This window comes from Schistocerca serialis, chromosome 3, assembly GCF_023864345.2.
Source record: "Schistocerca serialis cubense isolate TAMUIC-IGC-003099 chromosome 3, iqSchSeri2.2, whole genome shotgun sequence".
NCBI classification, from domain to species: Eukaryota; Metazoa; Arthropoda; class Insecta; order Orthoptera; family Acrididae; genus Schistocerca; species Schistocerca serialis.
Genome location: NC_064640.1, coordinates 239,841,475 through 239,867,588, shown reverse-complemented (window position 1 = coordinate 239,867,588; position 26,114 = coordinate 239,841,475). Strand labels below are relative to the sequence as shown.

Genomic DNA, 26,114 nt, shown 5'->3' with positions numbered 1-26,114 from the left:
TTCTCCTCTCCAGAATTGAAAGCATCCATACATTAATGCAGAATGGCTATCACTCACTGACACAATCACTGACAGTGCTCAGATTCAGGCTAGATCCTATTGGCAGTTCAATAGTAGATTCCTCCCCTACACTGTCTGTAGTGATATCAAAGCAAGATTCTTTGCCCATGACACTAATCTTCCCTTCCTGGTCTGGTTTGGCTGTCCCTATACACACACCTTCAGGGATGAGTTTGGGGCTGCTTGTGACAGTAATTGATCGAAAGTTCTCCTTGATCATTTACCACACTTACCATGCTTATGATCATCATAGGCAACTATATTTCTTATGTGAGCCTTAATAGAGTAGCTTTTTTCAATTGGCAAAAGCTGCACAATTTAACTGAGCATCTCGACTGATGACTGGAATGCATCTAGTTTATGATGGCAGGATAACAGTGTCTTAAATGGCAAACAACTGCCAAGAGCAATCTTTATTGTGTGTGACTGTTGGAATAGCTTCAACGTTCTGGATCTCTTCCGCAATCTATGATCACTTGTGATGCCTGCAAAAGTCTTATAAGAGAAGAAGATCGAAAATGACTTTCGATCTGTTAAAATGACAAATGTGAAGAGCGGTGTTCTGTCAGTGATAGTTATTCTTGCAATACATGTTCCCATCAGGTGGATGTACTTGCCATTTTTGATTATCAGTACAATCACTTTTGTATCATGGAACATAGTGTTCTTTAGCTAATGATCATAAGCATCTGACATAACAGGAAAGGAAGCCCCTGCGTTGACTAGTGCCCAGATAGGCTGATCATTGATGATATCAGTGAGATTTCTTGACATTTTGGTGGCTATAATCCATGACATTTTTGCATCGGTGATGGCCTCACTTCCATAAATGGTCACCTTATTTTAGTTTTCCTGAAGTCATAGCTAGGCAGCAGCTGGTACCTCTGTACAGCGATGGGAAATGGCTCCTTTGTGTTAGGGAGCGGCATCTTCTGGGGTACAGCAGTGGACTTCATCCTGCATGTTGACTATAATCACCTTCAGCTGACTGGCATGAATAGCACTGTTGTGATGGATGATATCTTGTGGCGTGGTGGTGGTGGTGGTTTATATAGGGCACTCAACAGCTAGATTATCATAGCCATCCAAAAATCACCTTCTTTCTCAAGCAGTAGCATACAATCTCTCCAGGGCATCGACAGTGGAAACAGACCCTTATGTTGTCCTCCATCCGCCAAATGTCTTTTCTTCTCTGGGACATTTTATTTGGTGGAGGAGTTGATTGTACCTGTATTGGTTGGATGCTGGGTTGTCGGTTGAGGGTGATGGCATAAATCTGCATTGGCAAAGTCCACTCTTCCTAGCACATTCGACTGGTTGTGGAGATTGGTGCCAAACATTGGTAAAGCTCTTCAACATATTCTATCACCTCTTGAATTATGTTTGATGCTCTCTCTCTCTCTCTCTCTCTCTCTCTCTCTCTCTCTCTCTCTCTCTCATGTATACAGTCTGACAGCTCTGGCTGCCATAAAATGCTGTATCTCTTCTCCTACTCCCTTGCATTTGAGAGAGGCAGGATTATGGTGGTCTTCCATAACTGTCATAGGGACCACATTCAGGAGATGATCATAGCTCCTTCATCCAACTCTTTTTCTGTTGCATTTTCTTGATATCCTGGCGCCACTTGATAATTTTTTCTGTTGTTGTGACGTCCTTTGTTAGATTTTGTCGGCTTCTGTCATATCCGGATTCACAACGTTGCAAAGGGTCAAAACATTCTGTGGGTATGACTGTGTCATTTTGTCGTGATGTTGGGCCCTGTTCTTTAATTGTTCTTCTGTGAAGTAGGCTTGCTGTTGATTGTCACCAAATGTTTTCTTCAGTTTGGGCTAGAACTTCTCCCACCTATTGAGCTTCTCTTTGTTCTCAAACTGCTGCTGGACTGTGCTACTCAGGTAAAAGTATACATTTGTCAAATGCATTACATCATCCCACCTATTGTGTTTGGCAACTCGCTTCAATCCTTTCAGCCATTTTGTTAGGTCAATGTACTGCTTGTATTCTGGTTCCTGTCCATGTGGGTGACTGCTTTTATGTTGTCTGAGTGGAACCATGGTGATGTAAATGTTTTGAAGTATTCGGCATCTCCACCAGTGTCACATCATAACCACACTGAAGTCCTAATCCGAAAGCAGAGTCATCAGTGAATACAACACTTACAACTGAAAGCAGGTTTACTACCACAACAGTGTACAGCCAGAACAGAATTGTCCTCCTGGTTGGAGAGTGCAGCTATTTGAATAGCCATTGAATACTCCAGAATACACAAACATTACAAGCATTACAAACATTGAGATATTTCAAAAACTCCCCTGGAGCAGTAAATACGAAGTAACAAATACTTGCTGGTGGTTGGGTTAAACCGGCGATCCACAGCATGGCACGCAGTGAGGTTAACCACTACTCTATGCTACACTACACTGCACTGTATGCATCACAGCTTGTGACATCCCCCTGCGGGTCTGTGGGATAGAATAGGCCCAAGGTATTCCCGCCTGTTGTAAGAGGTAACTAAAGGAGTCCCACACTTTTTGGACCAATGAGTTCAGGTCCCATGCTATGGTTGGACCTGCCACTTTCAAAATTCTACAGAAGTGCGGGCCATATGGGGAAGGACACCTTACGTCGTGCACGAGTTATCCATAATGCCCTTAGATTTGATCTCCTGAATCTCTTGTCATGGCTTTGCATCTCCACCAGCGATTCACCTATTTGGGCGAGGACACTTTCTGGGGTATCTCATCTTCTTCCATTGTCTCTTGTCCTCTTTCGCCCCCATGACAATATTGGATTTCTCTGCGCCCAATATCCAGCACGGTAGCCAGTCCGTTGTGGTGGGGCCATCGTGTACCCATTTGGTGGTAGCCCCCTGACAAAACAGGGATTGTACTGCTGATGCCTGAGCTGTAAACTCCCCATGTATATCAGGGAGAAGATGCCTGTCTTCCTGGGGCATCAGGACTCCTGACAATGGCCATTATGCCAGTTGGCCTTTGCTGTGGCTTGGTGGTACCCATGGGGAGAGCCCCTGATTAGAGTGGGTGGCATCAGGATGGATGACCCGCAATGAAGCGGGCTCATTCATATCTTGCTGGTGACCGTACGGCACCAGCAGTCTCTAAGAAGGGCAAGATCGAATACAACGCCGACAGGTACGACCCTAAATCATTTCCCTCCCTCGCTACACCGTGGGAGGAACGTAGAGCTACAGAACGGAGAGAGCCATATTCACCTCGGTTTTTAGTCTGTAGCAGAACTGATGGGGACTCCTTTCTACCTACGAAGCCACAGTTTTTCATGGAACACCTTAAGGATAAGTTTGGAGAAGTGACAGCGCTGTCCAAGATGTGAAACGGGGCAGTCTTGATTCAGACAGCATCCCCAGTCCAATGCCAAGCATTATTCGACTGTGACACGCTGGGTGATATTCCTGTTTCTGCCACTCCCCATAAATGGCTCAACATGGTCCAGGGGATTATTTTCCATAGCAGTCTCCTCTTGCACTTTGACGATGAGCTCTGCGCCAATTTAGAATGGTGGGGTGTTCATTTCATTTGGTGCATTTACAGGGGACCCAAAGACAACAGGGTTGCTACCGGTGCCTTCATCTTGGCCTTTGGGGATGATTCATTGCCTGAAAAGGTCAATTTGATGGTTTACCGCTGTGACAAACCATACGTCCCTCCCCATATGAGGTGCTTTAAGGGCTGTAAGTTCGGGCACATGCCTTCCTGCTGCACTTCCAGCACCACATTTTGAGACTACGGACGTCCACTGCACTCACATACTCCATGTGCGCCACCTCTCACTTGCATCAACTCCCCTGCTCGCCAGACTGCTCAGTACCGTAAAAGGAGCTGAAAACCATGGAGTACAAGACCCTGGACTGGTTGACTTACACGGAGGCTAAACGTAAATTTGAAAGATTACACCTCATTCAGTTGACATTGACATATTCTGCAGCTACATCGTCATCTCTGTCCCAAGTGTCGGTGGTTCCTCTCTCTGTGCCATGAACAGTCGGCCCTCCAGGGCCACCATAATACATCTGCTCCCTTGGTGGTAGGGGGCAAATCTTCCTCCATTGCTCCCAAAGCACCTACTTCAGGAGCAAGACCTTCCAAACGCAGGGGACATTGGTCCCCTTGCCCCTGCCGGAGAAGCAACAGCCTGCTCTGGCTCCTCTCATGCGGAAGGGGTTCCTTGGGGCCCTTTCTCCCAAGGTCTCCACTAATGCCATGGCAGACATTCACCAGTGGCTCAAGGAGCCAAAAGCTGCTGGATGAAGAGCTTCACGGTCTTCCTGCCTGAAGCTGCTTCGGGGAAATCTTCCCAGCAAGCCCCTAAACAGAAGCGAGAGAGCAAGCAAACTAAGTAGTAGTCTGCTAAGCAACAGGACCCTCTGGTGGCCACAACATCACCACTCCCTATCAATTCTGCATCTAAGGATACAGTGGGGATCCTAGCGTCCCCTGTGGACTTGGATCTCACTGATGCCTCATCCACTATAGAAATGGCTACAACTACTCCATAGGTGACAGCAGGTGCCTCTGAGGCGTAACCTGCCTCCTTGCGTGCTTCATGCCTTTCCAGCCTCACTATAATGTCATCTTCCAGTGGAATTGCAGCAGTTTTTTCCACCACCTGGCTGAGATATGGCAACTCTTAAGCTTTACACCTGCTTTCTGCATTGCCCTTCAGGAAACCTGGTTCCCAGAAATGCAGACCCTTGCCCTCCATAGCTGTAGGGGATATTACAAAAACCATAGTGACTATAATAGTGTGTCAGGTGGAGTTTGTGTCTATGTCCTGAATTTAGTATGCAGTGAACCTGTGCCCCTTCAAACCACTCTTGAAGCTGTGGCTGTCAGGATAAGGACAACACAGAAAATAACTGTGTGCAATGTATATCTTCCTCCAGATGGTGCAGTACCCCTGAACGCATTGGCTGCACTGATTGATCAACTCTCTAAACCTTTCCTACTTTTGGGAGATTTTAACACTCATAACCCCTTGTGGGTGGCACCGTGCTTACTGGCCAAGGCAGAGATGTCGAAAATTCACTGTCACAACTCAACCTCTGCCTCTTAAATCCAGGTGCCCCCCCCACCACGCGCGCGCGCGCACACACACACACACACACACACACACACACACACACACACTTCAGTGTGGCACATGGCACATATTCGGCCATTGATCTCACGGTTTGCAGTCCTGGCCTTCTCCCAGCTATCCACTGGAGAGCACATGACAACCTGTGTGGCAGTGACCATTCCCCATCTTCTTGTGGCTGCCCCAGCTTCAGGCCCACAGACACTTGCCCAGATGGGCTTTAAACGAGACAAACTGGGAAGCCTTCATTTCTGCTGTCAACATTGAATCTCCCCGACATGGTAACATCAATGTGGTGGTTGAGCAGGTAACTGCGGTGGAAAATGCAATCCCTCATTCTTTAGGGTGCCCCCGGTGAAGGACAGTCCCTTGGTGGTTGCCAGAAGTCACTGAGTCAATTAAGGAGCGTTGGTGAGCTCTACAGCAGCATAAGCTGCACACTTCCCTGGAGCACCTCATAGCCTTTAAACGGCTCCGTGCCCGCGTTTGCCAGCTTGTCAAACGATGGAAACAGGAGTGTTGGGAGAGATACTTCTTGACCATTGGGTGCCATTCGTCACTTTCCCAAGTCTAGGCAAAGATCAAACGAGTTTTTGGGTACCAGACCTCAGCAGGTGTTCCTGGTGTTAACATAAATGGCGTGTTATCTACTGATGCAATGACGCAATTGCAATTGCTGAGCACTTTGCTGAGCACTATGCTCACACCTCTGCATTGGAGAATTACCTCTCCCCCCCCACCTGCCCCCCCCCCCCCCCAGCCTTTCGCAATCTCAAAAGGCGGATGGAAGGGAAAGTCCTCTCGTTCAGTACATGCCACAGTGAACCCTATAACGCCCCATTTACAGAGTGGGAACTCCTCAGTGCTCTTGCACATTGCCCTGACACAGCTCGTAGGCCCGATGGAATCCACAGTCAGATGTTGAAACATCCCTTGTCTGACTAGAAGCCACATCTCCTTGTGATCTTCAGCCAGATCTGGTGTGATGGTGTCGTTCCATCGCACTGGCGGGAGAGTGCCATCATATAAGTACTCAAACATGTCAAAAGCCTGGTTGATGTGGATAGCTATCGGCCTATCAGCCTAACCAACATTCTTTGTAAGCTGCTGGAACATATGGTGTGTTCATGTTTGTGTTGGGTCAGTGGAAGTGCTGGCAGCACCTCAATGCCCTCCGCTGCCTGAGCGACACCAACTGTGGTGCAGATCGATCTACGCTATAGAGCCCTTGTTCAATCCCGCCTTAACTATGGGAGTGTGGTTTATGATTCGGCGGTGCCCTCAACATTGCGTTTACTTGACCCAGTGCACCACTGTGGCATTCGCCTAGCGACGGGAGTTTTTAGGACGAGTCCAGTGACCAGCGTCCTGGCAGAGGCTGAAGTCCCTCCATTGCACATCAGGCGTGCACAGGTGCTTGCCAGTTACGTTGCACACTTTTGTAGTTCTCCGGCGCATCCAAATTACCATCTCCTTTTCCCACCGATGGCAGTTCATCTCCCGCATTGACAGCCCAGATCAGGGCTTAAAATTGCAGTTCACGTCCAATCCCTTCCATCTGATCTGGAGTCTTTGCCTTTACCACCTATACCTTAGATCAATTCAGATACACCTCTGTGGTGTACACCTAGGCCGCAGCTTCGCCTGGACCTTTCACATGGCCCAAAGGACTCCGCTGTCACTTCCTCTCCATTCTTGACATGTACCAAGGCCATGAAATAGTTTACACTGACAGCTCAATGGCTGATGGTCACATTGGCTTCACATGCGTCCATGGAGGACATATTGAACAGCATTGCTTGCCCGATGATTGCAGTGTTTTCGCTGCAGAGCTGGTGGCTATATCTCGTGCTCTTTAGCACATCTGTTCATGCCCTGGGGAGTCGTTTCTTCTGTGTACTGACTCCTTGAGCAGCCTACAAGCTATCGACCAGTTCTACCCTCTGCATCCTTTGGTAGCGACCATCCAGGAGTCCATCTATGCCCTGGAACAGTCGGTTGTTCAGTGGTATTTGTGTGGACCGTAGGACACGTCGGAAACCCAGGCAACGAACTTGCTGACAGGCAGGCTACACAGGCTACACGAAAACCGCTTATGGAGATCAGCATTCCAGTAACTGACGTGTGTTCGTTTTTATGCTGCCAGACTTTTCAGCTTTGGGAGAGGGGATGGCATGGTCTCAGTATGAACAACAAACTGCGTGCCATTAAGAAGACTACGAATGTGTGGCAGCCCTCCATGCTGGCCTCTCGCAGAGACTCTGTGGTTCTCTGCCGGCTCCGCATTGGCCATGCTTGGGCGACCAACGGCTACCTCCTGTGCCGTGAAGACCCACCTCAGTGTCGGGTGTGACACCCAGTTGACAGTGGCCCATATTCTGGTGCACTGTCCCACTTTGACTGCTCTGCGATGAAATCTTCAGATGCCAGGCTGATTTAGTTTTACATTTTATTCATGAGGGTATGCTTTATCATTTGATCTAAATTTTAGCACATGTCCTTTCTCCCTCTGTGTCCTCCATCCTAGTGCTTTTAGGGTGGAGGTTTTAATGTGTTGCAGAGTGGCTGGCTTCTCCTTTTTATTCTCATGGTCAGCCAGCCATGGTAATCTGTTTTGTTGTTTTAATTTCTTCTACCTGTTTCTTGTGTTTCTGTGGTTTTCTTCTCCGCTTTTATCCATTTAAGTGTTTGTTGCTCTTCCGTCGTTCTTGGGGTTTTTCCTTTCTCTTCGTTTTGTGTTGTCAGTCTCGCTTGTTTTATTCTCACCCTTGTGGCATTGTTTTATTTGGAACAAGGGACTGATGACCTAGCAGTTTGGTCCCTTTCCCCATCTTTTAAACCAACCAACCAACTGCTTGTGACAATATTTTTACACTGTCTCTCTTTATAACAACTTTTGCTGCAACTTGCAGTTACCACATATAACCTGTTACTGTTGGAAGTTCAGAAAACAAGCAACTACCTTAATACAAACATTATTTTTCAAGCTTCTAGCAGATATAAAGCAAGACGTAGAGAACACACGCACTTTAAAAACTATAGTGTGAAAACTATACTTTACTAACTACACTTCCCAAGAGTCCTCCAAAATTCTGGAATCTCTGTTGGCTCCATCCAATAGACTACATCTATTAGAATAACTCCTTAGTTTCCTTTTGTGTGTAGGTTAAGTGGCTAGGTCAATCTGTTTGAAGGTTGAAGGAAAGCAATGGCATACCACCTCCCAATAGGTCCATGCCTAGTAAAGCACTGCAGTGTTCAAACCAATCATCTGCTTCATGACAGAATAAAATTTTCATTTGCTGTTTCATCTACGCGTACATACAAGTAAAGTTGCAGTGTGTGATTGGACTAACACAGAAGATACTTGTATATAATTACTGATGTAGTGCAATTAAAATAATTTTATAGATGATAGATTGTGAGCTGAGAATGGTTTTTCCATCTGTTGGTTAGCATTCCACATGCTCGTTTAATATGAAACTTTTGTGGTTGTGTGGTCCTTGTAGCAAATAGTTCAAAAGACAAGGTGTAGTGGAAATCCTTGGATAACCCAAGTATTTAACTGATGAAAGGAGAAAATATAAAAATGCAGAAAATGAAGCAGATGAAAGGGAATACAAACTTCTAAAAAGTAAGGTTTTTAGGAAGTGCAAAATGGTCTAGCTGGAATGGCCTAGTGGACAAATGTGAAGATTTGTAAACATATATCACTAAGGAAAAGATAGATACCACCTACAGGAAAATTAGAGGCCTTCGAAGAAAAGAGAAGCAGCTGTGTGAATATCAAGAGTTCAAATGGAAAATCAGGCCTAAGCAAAGAAGGGAAAGTTGTAATGTGAAAGGAGTATATAGGGAGTCTATACAAGGGAGATGAACTTGTGAGGGCATTATTATAGAACTAAAAGAGGATGTACATGAAGATGAGGGGTGAGATTTTGTGTTGCAGGAAGAATTTGACCGAAAACTGAAAAACCTAAGTCAAAACAAGGCCCGGGAGTAGATTACGTTCCTTAAGAGCTATTGGTAGACTCGGCAGAACCAGCCATGACAAAACACTTCCATCTGGTGTGCAAGATGTATGAGACAGGTGAAATACCATCAGATTTCAAGGAGAATATAATAATTCCAATTCCGAAGAAAGCAGGTGGTGACCCTTGTGTATATTACTGAACTATCATTTTAATAAGTCATGGTTGTAAAATACTAACACAAATTCTGTACAGAAGGATGAAAAAACTGATAGAATCAGACCTCGAGGAGGATCAGTTTGGATTCTGGAGAAATATAGGAACATGTGAGGCAACATTGACCCTACGACTTCTCACAGAAGATATGTTAAGGAAAGGCAAATCTACATTTATAGAATTTGTAGACTTAGAGAAAGATTTTGACATCATTGACTGGAATATTCTCTTTGAAATTCAGAAGGCAGCAGGGGTAAAGTACAGGGAGCAAAAGGCTGTTTACAACTTGTACAGAAACCAGATGGCAGTTATAAGAGTGAAAAAGCATGACAGGGAAATGGTGGTTGTGAAGGGAGTGATACAGGGATGTGGCATATCCCTGATGTTATTCAATCTGTACAGTGAGCAAGCAGTGAAGGAAAGCAAAGAAAAATTTGGAGTGGGAATTACAGTTCAAGGAGAAGAAATAAAAACTTCGAGGTTTGCCAAGGACATTGGAATTCTGTCAGAGACAGCAAAGGACTTGGAGGAGGAGCTGAATGGAGTCGACAGTGTCTTGAAAGGAGGATATAAGATGATAAAAAAAAGGCAAAACCCAGGTACTGGAATGTAGTCAAATGAAATCAGGTGATGCTGAGGGAATTAAACATTTAAATTAGGTGAGTTTTGTTATTTTGGCAGGAAAATAACTGATGATGACCAAAGTAGAGAGGATATAAAATGTAGACTGTCAATGGCAAAAAAGCGTTCCTGAAGAAGAGAAATCTGTTGTCATCGATTATGGATTTAAGTGTTAGGAAGTCTTTCCTGAAAGTATTTTTATGTAGTTTAGTCATATATGAAAGGGAAACATGGATGATAAACATATTAGACAAAAAGAGAGTAGAAGTGTTTGAAATTGGTGCTACAGAAAAATGCTGAATTTTAGATGAGTAGATCACGTAAGTTATGAGAAGGTAGTGTATAGAATTAGGAGGAAAAGAACTCTGTGGTACTACCTGACTGGAAGAAGGAGAATAGGTTTGTAGGACATGTTCTGAGACATCAAGCAGTCACCAAATTGGTACTGGAGGAAAGTGTGTGCAAGAGGGGGGGGGGGGTAAAAATTGTAGTGGGAGAACAAGAGATGAATATGAATATGGTAAGCAGATTCTGAAGGTTGTAGGTTGCAGTAGTTACTTGGAGATGAAGAGACTTGCACAGGGTAGAGTAGCATGTAGAGCTGCATCAAACCAGTGTTTGGACTGAAGACAACAACAACAACAACAACAACAACAACAGTAGCATGATGTTCCTTGTTTTTTCTGTTCATTGTTGTGTGTTGTGACAGCAAGTTTTTATTTCCAGTGTAAACACCAGCATTTTAATGGTATGTTTAAAGGTGAATAGCACACAAAAAAGAGGGTTCAGACAAAGCCTGTGGGTCCAGAAAGTTTTGAGGCTGGATTAATAAAAAATAGAGAAGCTGTAGATGGTGGTCTTAATGTGTCATGTATTCTACATAGCCTCTGCCCACTCAAATGCAAAATACTGAACGTTCAGACAAACCAGTGAAACTGTCATAAAAGCCATTCTTTGAGATTTGTTTGGTGTTAATCCAGGACAAACAATGCAATAGCTTAGGTAGTAAACACTGTCAGTCAGAGAAATGAAGGTATGTTTGAAGTCACATGTGTATGAGATCCTGGATCATGAAAAGGATTGCATTATTAGACTGGAGTAATCATACTGTGTTGAATCTTCTTTCTTCTTTTTATTCCATGCCTGTGGCCATTTCTCTACGGGGTCCACATTGTTATATGGGTTGAGGTAATGTTAATGACCAACATGATGCTCTTCCTCACCACCACACTCCCCAGGACAGAATCTGTGTACCTCACTTGTCTGTCTGGTGTAAATCTCATATTCAAGTGTGATAATGTTTTCAGAATGTTCGCGTAGTGTGTAATGTAGGTGGAACATGACAACCAGCTCTGTATTCACCTAGCTGGATGTGGGGAAACCATCTAGAAAGCACATCCAGGCTGGTCGGGTCACCAGCAGAGTGATAATGTTAAAAGAACTCTTCCCACTCTTGCACTGAGGATAGAGAGTACATGGAATTAGACTGAAGAAGAAAGATTGTTTTTGCACTAGAGCTTTTTTTTTTTTTTACCAATAAAAAGAAAATTAGAGTATAAATGTTATAGGAAAGTTCTGGTAGGTTGTAAGTATTTTTGGATTAAAGGAGACCACTCACTGAAGAGCAGAAACATTTAGTAATCAATAGGCACACACAAAAAGAAAGAAAAAACTTGCTAGTTTTTGGAGTAATCATTTTCAAGCTAGAGTAAAATACACACACACACACACACACACACACACACACACACACACACACACAAAGAAAAAAAAACCACCACCACCACATCTGTGCTGACCATACATTTGTTAGTTTTATTGTGTCATTTAATACCTGAGAGAGAGATTCAAAATGGCCAACTGTGGGTGCAAATAACTGTTGGTAATGTTTTATAATATGCACTTTAACACCAAGTTCACATTTGGAGACAGAAGAAAGCCATTATATTTAGGGATTTGAACTGAACTTAATGTGCTCCTCAGTACTACCGGTATGTAGCCAGTGCTTGCAGACATTTAACTCAAGAGTGCAAAGCTTTTGTCTGGCCCAGAAAAGAGTAGTTTTAAATACTTTGATACATCCAGATAATCTGTAACAAAGAATACCTGAATTCCATAAGTGCTCGCTTGAAGAGCACCCCAAAATTAAGGCTTTAGTAGATACAGTATAGACTTCGGGTTTCTGAATTTTTGAGAGCACGATGACATTAATTCAATAAAAAATTATCCACCTATAGAAGTACTCACTTTTGTAAGCTATGTATTACAGTATCCCATGTGAGGGCATCAGCACAAGTGATATTGGAGAGACAATGGATAGTTTCATAGAGATGAAACATTTCATGTCAAAGTGCTGCACAGAAGACTGATTGCATGTTAAATACAAAAATTTGGGAAAAACAGTGGTCTCTTAGCACAAGAATTAAATTATGTTTATGACCAAAATATATCCCAAGTATTAAGATTCTTTTTTCATGTAGGAATACCAGCATTATTACCTTCATGTGGCGGCCAGTGACTCTACTTGTAAAGAGAAGGAAGACAGTTCTGGTTATGAATTTAACAAATGTAGAGAGGACAGATTTTTCTAACTAGGCAGATACCATTAAAGGAGTTACGCAAGGTTCAGTATTAGGTCAGCTTTCAATCCTGATGTATGTAAATGATCCTCAATTTAATACATATGAAGCAGAATTAGTTTCCTTTTGCAGATGACGCAGGTATCATAATAGCATCCAACAAACCTAGAGTAGCAGAAGAGATTAAAGCAATGCATGTAAAAGAATTATTATTGACTGTTTTTCTCCAAATTATCTCTTTCTTTATTAAACAAAAAATGCATATTCAGTCCTGCACTTCAAATGGTAGAGTACCCAGTTATCACAGAGGCAAGAATTAATAAGACAGAATCTTCAAAACTTTGAATTATACATATAAATGAGATTTAAAACTTGAATTATTTTCTGGCACAACTATATTTTAAGGAAGAACACTTTCTTTGCACAGAAGAGTGCCAAGAGAATAATTTGTGGTGCTTACACACGACCATCTTGTAGACGCCTGTTTGAGGAACACATTGCGTCACAGTACATATTTTATCTCACAAAAGTTGTTATAAGTACTCTGTTGGGGTTTAGAAAGAAGTATAAGATTTAAGATATCCATAATTACAGTGCCAGAAAAAAAGAGTCCATCATTACTTCTTATTAAAACTATCTTTAGCTCAAAGGCGGTGAATAATGCTGGTACCGTAATCTTTGGTCACTTACCCAATGATATAAAATGCCTAATTTTTAAAATGGCTTAAAAAGGTTTCTTCTGATATGTAGAAATTTGTACTTGTGTGTGAAAAAGTAATACATCCCTACTTGTGTTACTAAACTGAGTATTGTTATTTTTTCATATGGGTTCATCATGTGCCCATATATACAGGATGTTTTTAAGAGGAGATTCATCCAATTTCACAAGACTGTCTTCTACATTAACTTGGGGCAAATTTTAACTTGTGCACTGAAATTAAAAGTTTTTGTTGGTGCCCTTTGTAAGTTGCTGTTTCATGTGGTTGCCACTTGGGGTCTCCCTGGTGCAGCTAGTTCACTCATTTACCAACATATATTAATTTAAGATGGTGATAATACAGCAAGTGAAGGTGTTTCACATTTTCCATTTCAACAGTTGCAGTGCAGTTAGGACTTATTTTCATTGAGAATACTGCCTTGCACCACCTACAGCACAAAACATGTGATGATAATACCAGCTGTTTTAAGACACTGGTTGTTTATGTAAGGGAAATCCTCTGTGTGCATTCAACACAGCTTTGCACATAGTCTACAGAAGTCTACTCATTTTACCAGCCAAGCATGAGCCATTCCTCATGTGTGTGTTTTGCGACAAACGTTTTTGTTTCAAACTATGCAAGATTCAGTTCCTACAAGCCCTTCATGAGGGTGATAAACAATATGTAGAGTTTATTTTAATTCATTCTGCATGTGTAGACAGAAGATAGAAATTTCCTTTCACGTTTAGTGCTCAGTGATGAAGCTATGTTCTGTTTAAGTGGGAAAGCAAACGACCACATCATAATAATATGGTGAACGCAGCAGCTACATTCTGTAGTTGAGCATGAGAGAAACCCATTAACAGGGTTTTACACCATTTCCTGAGAAATAATTTACGCCACATTCATTTTCGTGGAAAAGACAATTACAGGAATCACAATGCATTGCCAGAACTAGTAAGGTGTAGGAAACCCTGTGGCATTCAAAACAGCTTTCATTTGTCTCCCAATGGCGAAATACGCGTCCTGTATAGTTTTCAAGGGAATCTTACACTATTCTTCCAGCAGAATAGTGACAAGTTCAGGTAATGGAGATGGCGGTGGATAGTGATCACATGCTCTTCTCTCCAAAGTAGATTACAAAGGCTCAGTATTATGAGGTCTGGTGACTGTGGTGGCCAGGGGAGATGAGAAAACTCATTCTTGTGCTCATGCTCACAAAACCAGTTCTGGACAATGTGAAGTGTGTGAACAGGGGCTCTGTTATCTTTGAACCCATCATCACCATTGGGGAACAAAGATTGTACCATTGGATGGACCTGATTGGCCAAAGAGGTAACTTAATGCTTGGCAGTAATGTAACTTTGCAGAGTGACTATGGGACCCATGGAATGGCTGCCCAATTCATCACCGAACCCTGACATGTTTTTCTCTTGGAATGTAAACTCAGGCAGTAGTTGGAAACAGTGTGAAACAACAGCCACCTGACCAAGTGACTTTCTTCTATTGCTCCATATTACAGGTTTTATGGGTTGAACACCACATTGTCATGTTATGGGTATTTGCATCACTGATGAATGGTTATAGAATTCCACCTCACCCTGCAATTCCCTGCTCTTAGTCCTCCCTTCATGTTGTTTTGTTGCTCACAGGGTTCACGAGTGCGACATTCAGTTCTACACTGACTTTTGCAGCTGTCATCATCTTCTTTTTCATCACGATCACTCAGCACACACTTTCATCGGCATTGTGACTTAGTAAATGATGATTTCCCACTTCCTTTCCACTTTCCTTGCATGTGGTATAAATCTTTGATATGGTGCATCTTGAAACACCAAAAGCTTAATCTACATTGGTTATGGAAGATGCTCATTATACAATCACCAGCTGTTTGCCCATGTTCTAATTCACTTAGCACCAACAAGTGCCATTCTTGGTCAAATAAAACAGCACAACCAGCAGGCTTGCATGTCATCTGCATGTATGTTCAAGTATGAATTTCCAGCAGTGTTTCCAAATTTTTATCCATCCATTGTATGTGCCTCCCTTTTCAGCAACTTTGGATTAATTGTGATGCTACATTGCAATAGGAGGGAATGCAGTAACTCCAGGAATACTTCCAATAGCATGGAATGTGTTTGACTAGCATATGAATGTTTGTCATGCGTCCAATGGAGTGCACACTGAACATTTGTGATAGTTAAATGGAATCTATGATTCTAAATGTACTTGTAAAAAGTACCCCAAGGTTGTATGTGCTGCATGCAAAAGATATAGCCTCATAGAATCTGATGGTTCGTTAGTAAATAAAAGCTTTGAAGTACTGTGAACAAGTTCAAATTTAGGCAAAGCTTTTATCTTCATTTGGGAAGCAAATATAGTCTTAAGAAATATAATGCATCTTCTTGTAACACCGTATACTTGAAAATTAATTTAATAACTTGAAAATCTGTGACAATATACTGTACGTGTGACTAATAAACCCATGGAAACAAGAACTAAATGCTGGAAGGCTAAAGAGGGAACAGGGAAAATATTTGCATTAAAATAGATTTGGTGTAATTACTAGCATCCCTGCGTCACAAGTAGCAACGTAATCTCACCTTGACTTTTACAACCAGTTATAGGTCAACTTGAGTTGTGAAAGGAGATGATGCTTGCAGCCATGACAATCAGTTGCATCTGACAGTGTCAATGGCATTGGTAGAAGTTGTTGAAAGGTAGAGTTTTTGTATTTGATATGGAAGTAAGGCCAAGAATATTTTGTACACATGTATTTTTATTCTTGAATTAGTACACCAGGAGAATCTGTGTAATGGAATCCCAAGATAAGGTAAAGAAGTGTGTGATTTTTTAAAAATTTATTATTGGTCTCATGAGTATATTCAGAATTTTGTTCCATGTAATAAAGAATGCTTTTGTGCTCATTGTGTGCTGTAAGGAGCTGACATATGATGGATTTCCTGAAAATGTTTGTTGCACTAATTTCTGTTTTATGTAACTCATATGCAATACCATTTGATTACAGTAAACATTCCGGGCTGGTCTCTAAATACAAGCAGAGATTTGAAGCTGTATGTGCTGCCAGAGAATTTGACAGCAATTATTCCTCAGCCAGATATATGTAGTGAAAAGCTATTCCTCCTCATTGTTGTGTGCTCAGCTGTTGGTAACTTTGAAGCTCGATCAGCAATCAGGCAGACATGGGCATCTGCACCTGTTGTTACTGAAAAAGCTAGTGCTATAAGAGTAGCATTCCTACTGGGTGAATCGGAAAACAATACTCTGCAGGTACTGTACCACATGATTGTAATTCATAATGCTATAAATTAAGTAATTTGGTTAGTCAGGTTACATCAGTACTGGAAGTGATTTTATTCATCAAGTGGAATAATTAATTTAGTGACAAATATAAAATGTTATATAACAACATGTTTACAAGTTCTGCTTTGTGACATCAATGGGAACTGAGAATAATTTTACAAATAATTGGGTTGTAGATTGCTCTCCGTACTTCTTTAATAAATATGTTGTACCAGGGTGCAACTGGGAGATCCAGGGAAATCCTGGGAATTTTTTTCATCCAGGAAAAACCCTGGAATTTTTCATTGTTTTAGTTTTTAGTTAAATTTTTGTAATTTTGGCTGGTAAGAACCTATACCCTAACAAAGTGTGTCTGCCCCGAGTGGCAATTTCAGGGGTCTTCATAGTTAATGTGTGTTAGAGGTGCACATCTCTCACTCGATTGATGATGATCTGTGCCACGTTGTCACTATGTATAATAATCAGGTGAATTGTGGCTCCTCATCCACATAATTGCACTGACTCCTTTGTATTTTGGTGATACAAAAATTGTCAGTAACATTCCAAAGTTGTCGCCTTTAACTTTCTTTCTTTTGATGAAGAGGTACAGTATGTTCATATTTTAGTGTGTAATTCTCCAAGTGTGCCATTATTCATACACATTTGTGTGCTGTTATTCATACACTTTTGAGGCAAATATTGTCAAATCACATGAGTAATCACTTTGAGATTATCATATACTTACTTTATAAATTTTGCACCCAAAACCCAGTTGTTTACCAATGTCACTCATTTTATAAATAACAGTGTGTTTTTACACATAAAATGTGGTCTTGGAAAATAGATTATAGCTTTCGTCTGTTGTGAAGTGTTGTTGTTGTGAATCAGAAAGGTAAAGATTTGGTTTTATAGAAATACAGGAAGATTATGATGTAGTATGGACTTTTAGGTTTTTAAAATATTCTTTAACAGTGTTTAAGATCATGGTGGACAGTTATTTCTTAGAGTGTACCCTAATTCTGTGTAGTGGAGTCCTGCAGTGTGGAGAATCCTCACTCATACACATGAAATAAGACTGAATGTGCGGAATTTGACTTAAAATCCACACGACACCGCTAATAATGAAAATTTATGAACATGGTAGAATTGCAGATCTGTTATGACAGCTTGTACTCGTATCCTTAAACTTGAAATAAAAATGTGTGTCTAAGTTTTTTTGAAAAGTGCTTTAATAAGCATTGTCCCAATAGAAGTAAGGTGTCCTTGCCTTTTTCTGACATTTGGACTGCCTTAACCAGTCAGATGTATGGGGACTTACAGTTTAATGTGGGCGCCAAACAAGGATACATTAGCATTTTTCACACAGAAAAATGATAGCCAAAGGTGAAAGAAGCAATAAAAGCCAGAAAAAATCCTGGGAGTCATGGAGAATTGATCCCCAAACCTTTATTGTTGTAATTTGATACATAACTGTCTTTCCCATAAGAATGTAAAAGTTCAGACTTCCATAAATCCACAAATATTCAATTTTTTTATACCTGCTACAGGTAATGAGAAATTAGTCAGAAAGGTGATTTAGCAGTGAAAAACATTAATTAGGAAGAGCTAAGTCAGAGTCCCAGTACCAATAATACCGATTTAACTTCATCACAGATTTCCTGGAAGTCATGACTATTCTGACGTCAACATTGATAGAATTGGACCAGCATCTCCACTTCCAATACTTTCATTGCCAATAGGATATGAATTACTGATGAAGAGGAGACAAAAGGAGGAGGAGGAGAAAGAAGTGAAAGGAAAGTTGGGAGGGGGGGTGGAAGGGGGGAGAGTGATGAAGAAGAAAGTAGTGAAGGGAAAATGGGGGTGATTAGGGGTGGGGTTGTAGATTTTTGGTATAGGAATAATATGCGGTAATAAAACATTGTCACTCTCCATGGAGATAAAATAGTGACTGATGAACAGATGGCAGAAACTAGGTTGACATTTCAGCCATTGAAATGAAGATCTCATTAAAAGTGATCTGCAAAAAGGACAGGACAGGGAAGGGAATAAGGGGTTGTGCAGGGTGGCACAGAAAATGGGAAAATTTTTAAATGTATGTTGACAGCCTTGCATGGGTATCAAAATTGGGGAGGAGAGGCTTTGACAATTGTAGCAGTACCAGACATTTAGTTACCATGGAGCACTGGAAAAGTGCATAACATGCGTGGTAACAATTTGAGAGCAGCAAGATGAATTTTTGGCACCATTATCAAATCTTGGCCCCATGGTCAAGTTCCATAGTTACACACAGTCTCTATGTATGTCTGTAATTTTTGAGAGACTGGTTCAGTTATGAAGAAGTAGTGTAATGGTGTTGCACAGTTTGTATGTCCTGTGATTACTTACTTACTCCTTGGCACTATAGCCCTTGTGTAGGGTCTTGGCCTCTCTGACGATCAAAGCCCGATCTTGATCTTCCGCTTGTATCCTCCATCTTCTGCCTCCCATCTTTTTCAGATCATTTCCATGTCCTCCTCCCATCATTTCTGGGGTCTCCCCTTACACCTTCTACCACCTTGTTTCCTCTGTAGGTCTTCGTGACAGATCTAGTCTCAATCATTCACTCTACAGGGCCCAGCCATCACCATCTGTTACACTTCGTTTCTGTAACTAAGTCAGCATTACTATACAGTTCCACCAATTCCTTGTTTCTCCAGATCCTCCAATTCCCCACCTCACTCACAGCTCCAAAAATCTTTCTTAATATTTCCCTCTCTCATCTTCTCAAGTAATCGTCCTCTATTACCATCATTGTGCATGTTTGAGCCATACCTGCCCTGCAGCTGTTCGATAGACAGTAACCTTCGATTTTTTGCTCATGCTACATGACAGAAAGATCTTAATCAGGGCCCAGTAAGATCTATTTTCCACAGCAATCCTTGCTTTTATTTCTTCTCTTATAGTGTTATCCTCTGTAACCAAATGTATTTGTCTTTAACAACAGTATATATCCTGGAAGCAAAGAGGTGTGTTTTGGTGTTACTTACATGGAGCTCAAATGTTTGGCCTACTTTTCTAGTCTGCGAAATCTTTCTCTATATTCTTTCAGTCTTCTAAACAGCATACACACCTGATCAGCATGTGCTAGATTTTGGTTCATATGGTTAAATAGTGTGCCATATGGCTTCTCAGTCTCCACCCTTTGTGTCACTCTCTCCAACACAATGTTTAAGAGTAGTGTGGATAATACATCACCCTGTCATAACCCTTGGCTGACGTCAAATTCCCTATGAGTTTTCCTTCCCTTTTTACTTGGCATTTTGTGCTGTGAGAGTCATTCGCACCAATCTGATTATTTTATATGGGAATTCCATCTCCATTAAGGTCTGACACAGATTTATCCTTTTAACACTGTCATAGGCCTGTTTGAAGTCTACAAAGAGCAGACGTATATCCACATTGTATTCACAACTCTTTTCCATTATTTGCCTTTTAGCGAAGATTTGGTCGGTTGTTGATCTGCCCTGTCAAAACCCATACTGGTACTCTCCAGGTACTACTTCTGTCAGTGGAGCAAGTCTCGTAGCAATGAATTCAACTAATACTTTGTATACAACATTGACTAAAGCAATATGTGGTAATTTTCACAGTTAACTTTATCCTTCTCCTAATGAATCAGGCAAATAATGGGCGAATTCTGCTGGTCTGGCATCACTTCCTTTTCTCATATTTCAATAGTTAGTTGATGAACGTATCTTGCCAGATGTTCACCTCCACCCTTGATCATCTTTGCTGTAGTGTTAGCAGTATCTGGAGCCTTATTATTCTGTAGGGTCTTTACTGCCTGTCTAACTTCCTCTGTTGTTGGTATGGGTACAGGTATTTCATCCAGACTAACATCTTTCATCATATTCCACCACCCTCTGATACTTTCCACAGCCCAGCTTTGTTTAGCTTCAAACTTCTTCTGCAGTTCTGTTTAATACTTTTTGGATACTCCCTTCTCTTTTAATTTGGAAACATTGTATCTTTGTGGAGCTTTTCTCTTCCCTCTGTATCTAAACACAGCTATGCGTTGTCTGTATTTCAATCTTACCATATAATGATCCAAGTTGCAGGCAGTCCCCTTGCAACTCTGATACTCAAGGATGTCAGATGCATGTCTCCTGTCAATTACTATATGGACAGTTTGATTAAAAGTAGTGCCATCTGGCGAGCACCAATTGGCTTACCTTACTCTTCACTACCATAGCACTGCCCATGGCAAAGTCTATAAGTCTTTGTCGCTTTTTATTTGACATCTCATGCAGACTTTCATTTCCTAGTGTTTCTCTATAAAGGTTTCTTCTTTTCCAACTTTTGCATTCAAGTCACCTATTGCTATCTTCATAATTTGCCTTGGTATACCTTCTAATTCCTGTTCCAGTCAACCATAAAACTCATTGTTCATGTCATATGCATCATCTTTTGTAGATGTGTACACACATGCTTGAGTGATGTTGAAGAAGAGAGCCTTCATTCTCAAAGTGTGCATCCTTTCATTTACAGGGTTAAAATTTATGCCTACTTCTTTACACTTACTGTCTACAAGAAAGCTTGTGCCGCCTACTATACCACTGTCCCCTTCGCTGTACAAAATTGTATAACTATCACTTTTTATGATACCATTTCCTTTCCATCTGACCTCTTGGATTGCTGCTACACCTATGTGGTATTTCTCCATATCTTGTTTGAGTCCTTGTAGAGTTGCTGGTTTGTTCAAAGTTCTTACATTCCAAGTAGCAAACTATCACTTTTCTGTTTACTGTTTCCTTTTTTTTGTGTGGGTCATTCATCAGTATGGCTTTCCCTGTCTTCGAGTTTCATAACAATATGTTGTTTTTTTTCCAATATGGGGTTGTTAGCCCCGTGATAAACACCCCAACATGAGGGACCAGGGTTTGTGTCAGGTGTGCTCCCTTAGGGAGACTGGCTTCAACATGCCTCTAGAGCCCTCCCTGCCTTATGTTGTTGGACACTCTTCATCTGTCAAGACAACTCTAGCTTGGGTGACCCTACCAGTAGCTGTGCTACCGCTGGTGCAGCTCTTGACTTCGTCGGAGCACCAAGTGCTTCCACCTGGCACTGAGGGGGTGCCTCCAACAAGGTGGTGTTCCCTGGGAGGTTTGTATGTACTGCTGATAATATTAAAGCTGTGCAAGCTGCCATTGAAACGGGGCTTCACTGTTTGGTACAAAAAACTTCCCATGTGATTGCAGCTCAGAAATTGGAGCCATGAAAGAACATTGTCAGTTTGTTTCATTCATACAATTTTCAGACTTAATTCTACTCACTGAGGATGCACATTTGTTCAAAATCATTGGATGTCCAAGTGAAGTCCATTTTCACTTATTTGATTAACTAAATAAGCAGAACTTCCATTAGTGACTTAAAGGAAACCCTGCTATACTTCACCATTCCTCTTGACACAGTACCAGAGTTACAATATGGTATGGAGCATCATGTTGTGCAGTGATAGGCTTTCTTTCCCTCTAGAATGAGCAAGGTTGTGCTGTCACTTTGATGTCTGAACATTATCTCACTCTATGAGACACATTTCTGGCTCCAAGGTTCCATATATTTTCAAATCATGACATTCAGCACCCACCTGATTTTTAACAGGTTAGGGCCATCTTGCACACTACCAGGCAGTTGATGGCAGCAGTAGAGTGTTTGTAGACTGCATAATTTCAAGGGATGCTAACTTTGCTTGTCCTCACCAGTCTCCGATCTTTAAGTCTGTGGCATAGTTAATCAGACAAGACAAGAACGCAGGTTAGCTTAGCTCAAGATGTGGCTGAAAGAAAAAATTGCCAGTATCCTGTGTGTCTTGTTGTGCTGTGCTTTACAAAATCTACAGAGTAACTTAATGAATACATGTGGCAAGATTGACAGCATTAGAATGACGTGATTTTTAAAACATTCTACCTAATGCAATTTGCAGTACTATACAACATATTTTGGACCTCAAATAAAGTTATGTAATATTCCTCCATTTTTTGTAATTTCAAATTTTCCCCTTCTTCTGTGCCACCCTGTTTCACTAAACAAGAGTTGCTGAGAACAGAGAATGTGAATTTACACTTGATATCAACAAAATGTCATGTAAAAGAACAGAATGTCGTTGTCAAATGGCAGTATATTCGCAATAGGTGGGATGTCAGCATAATGTCACATCACTTAGCTCAGTGCTTGAAAGATGGGAGTGAGGTTATAAGAAACTGCCTGTCTTAAAAAAGTTGAAGTATACAAAAGTACAGAGATAGTGGGATGAATTAATTATATCAGACAATACAAAAGGAACTAGCAATGATTGTAGAGATTGTTAATGACAGAAGCAAAATTCATTATGGATATTCTTCACAAAGATTGTATGGCAGAGATGTGAAAGAATATGAAACATTTTGTCCAAATATTCCAAGACATCATTTATTTACTCACCAAATACTCTATCTGATCAAAAGTATCTGGACTCCCTTATGTAATGCAGAATCGATCACCAGATGTCACGAGAGGCAGACTCACCAGTATAAAATGAGGCAGAGAGTATTGTGTTGTCAGTAAAGGAGTAACAGCAGAATGGGTGGGTTAGGAGAACTCATTGACTTCAAACATGGACTAGTCATTGGCTGTCACATGGGTAACGAATCCATCAGGGCCATTTATCCCTTCTAAAGGTGCCCAAGTCAACTCTTGATGTGATTGTGAACAGGAAACATGCATGAATAACCATGGCGAAATTGAGACGAGACTGACCTCATGTTCTGATGATTAGATACGTTTGAGCATTGCAGAGGATGGTTGTAAAATATTGCCTGGGATAATTGGAAGGACTTATTTGTTAGTTCCAGAGTGCTACCAGCAGGCCAGCTAGCACAATGAATGTATGTAGGGAGTCAAAAAGAGTTTCTGGTGGTTGAGCAGCTCCTCATAAGCCGCACATTTCTGTAGTCAATGCTAAGGAGCACTTGAGGTGGTGTAAAAAGTGATGTCACGATACAGTGGCTTGTAAATGAGTGATTCTTAGTTACTGTTCACACATGTGGTAATCAGATGAAAGGGTTTGGGTTTGGCAGATGCCTGGAGAATGTTACCGACCATCATGTGTAATGCCAACACTGAAGCACGGAGGAGATGATGCTCGTGGTGGAGATGTTTTTTGTGGTTGGAATGTGATCCACTTATTGCATGTAAGAAAATGCTGAATTCAGGACAAGAATACATTTTACAGCATTGTGTACTGTATACAGTACAGGAGCAGTTTGATGATGATTAACAAATAAAGAATTTGGAGATGATGAGTGATGGTATCAGGGTTCCTGCCCAGAGCCCCAGTTTCAACCCAATGGCACACCATCATCACTACCTGGCTTCAGGTCTTCACGAACAATGGCTGCCATTCATCCACAAGCATTCAGACACCTCGCTGAAAGTGTCCCCAGTGGAGTTAAAGCCATCATAAAGGCAAAGGGTGGATACACCCCATATTAATGTCCACTAATAGTAGTCTGAACACCTTTGATCCAATAATGTATAGACATAAAAACATGTCAAATGGTATTTAGAAGGCAATTCATAGCACCTTTTTACTTTACCTGCTGTGTTTTGTCTGCCTTTTAGATACTAAATAATGTAAAAACAGGGTGTGTTTCTCTTACAAAATAAATGTGTTAAATGAAGGTTTCTTAGTTGACATTTTCATCAGTGTTCTTTTATATGCACAGTGTAACCGTTTTCTGTAACCAGGTATTGTAAAATCTACATTGTTTTTCACTTTAATATTTGGCTTCTTTTGTGGAAGAACACTCAGTGGGAAAATGATTAAGACCTTGTGGAATGTTCACTTAATGTCACAAAAACAGAGCAGACAATAAAAATAAAGATTAAGAAGGCACAAAAGCACAATATCCCCAACTACACTATAAGTGAGAATAGTTAAATTCTGATGTTACCAGATGATGCGCCTCTCATTTCACCAGCGTCAAAACTCTCTTCCTGAGAATAATTGACATTGACATCTCATTCTGTTCCATTCCATTGTAAGTCTGTGAATGCTGCCATTTGAAATGCATAAAGGAATGTTTTGATGTTCTGTGTCATGATATCCAGTGTAAGTTGACCTTTGTGGTGAAGTGTCCCCTAAACCAGTTGATTTCACTGCCTTCAGCAGATGCCACATGTATCAATTATCCATTGCACCAAATGATGACCAAGTGGTGTGGCATAGTGGTTGAGATGTTGGACTTGGATTTGTGGGAAGTATGAAGTTCCAATACCTGTCCCAGTCATTGTGATTTAGATTTTCTGCGATACCCCTTAATTATTTCAGATGAAGTCTGGGATGATTCCTTCAACAGTTATAGTCTATTGTCGTCTTCATCTTTGTCTGTCCAAACAATGTTGTGCCATTCCTCTGTGCAAATTATTGGAAAAGTAATGATGTATAAGCTACAGTAAAACAAATTTTTTATTGTAAAACAAGCTGTTGTCATTAGGAAGTCTGATACATAATTACTTAATTCCAGGAACAAGTTGAGGAAGAGAGCTTTAAACACAGTGATATAATCCAAGAAGGCTTTTTGGACACATACAACAACTTGACTTTAAAAAGTGTCATGTTACTGAAATGGACTGTTACAAACTGCCCGTCTGTTCGTTACATTATGAAAACAGATGATGATATGTTCGTCAATATTGAAAGCCTTGTACGCTTGCTTCGTTCTAAAGGTTCAACTGGTTTGTTGATTGGTGCTCTTATTTGTGGTGCACATCCAATATCGGATTCGCATAGTAAGTGGTATGTACATATTTTGCATTTTTATTAATTTACTTTGTAATGTGGTTTTACTTTAAGCTCCACTTTCAACAAAATAATACTTAGTCAGTAGAAAGAAAGATCTTAGTCCTAATATATGTTGCTAACCTTCAAATGAAATAAAATTCTAGGAGCTAAGTTAAAATATAACACAGTAAACTGCATGCAAGAAACTTTAACTGATTGGAGTATGTTGCAGAAATATGTGGCCCCTTGTGTATTGTCTGTTGTATGTACTTTGTTTGTCATGTGTTTTATGCTTTTACATATAATAAAGTTACAGTGTTGTTGGGTTAGAACACTTTATCAATTTCCAATATAGTCATTGATACCAGTTTTTGGGACTGAGTCCATACAGAAAACATGGGGCGCAATTTGGCATCAAAAATGTGTCTCATCCTGATTATGCCATTCTCTGAGCATTAGTTTCTGCCTTATCTATTTTGCTAAAAATTCCACCTCAGCTGATCAACTGGAAGTGTTCTTGAGCTGACAAATACATTATAGTCTTATGAGTAAATGTTGTAAAAATACATCTGTGAGCATTCTGAAAGATAGCCGAGCTCTGTTCATTTTGTTTGTGTACCTATCGATGATGCAGTGCTTCTGCTTTTCGGTAAGTTGCCTCCTTTATTCCTAAATAATTTGTAATTGTCAAAAATTTAGGATTATGTAGCTGATCTGTAAGATACATGAAATACTTCAACTGAGATTA

At 41.0% G+C, this 26,114-nt stretch overlaps 1 protein-coding gene across 1 annotated transcript in view; it reads left to right on the top strand.

The window, feature by feature from the left end:
- Nucleotides 1-26,114, top strand: part of LOC126469988 (beta-1,3-galactosyltransferase 1-like) — a 70,466-nt gene that overhangs the window by 22,661 nt on the left and 21,691 nt on the right. The window contains exons 3-4 of the mRNA XM_050097435.1: nucleotides 16,289-16,551; nucleotides 25,110-25,381. Coding sequence (XP_049953392.1) covers nucleotides 16,289-16,551; nucleotides 25,110-25,381 — 535 coding nt within the window. The remainder of the gene's footprint in view (nucleotides 1-16,288; nucleotides 16,552-25,109; nucleotides 25,382-26,114) is intronic.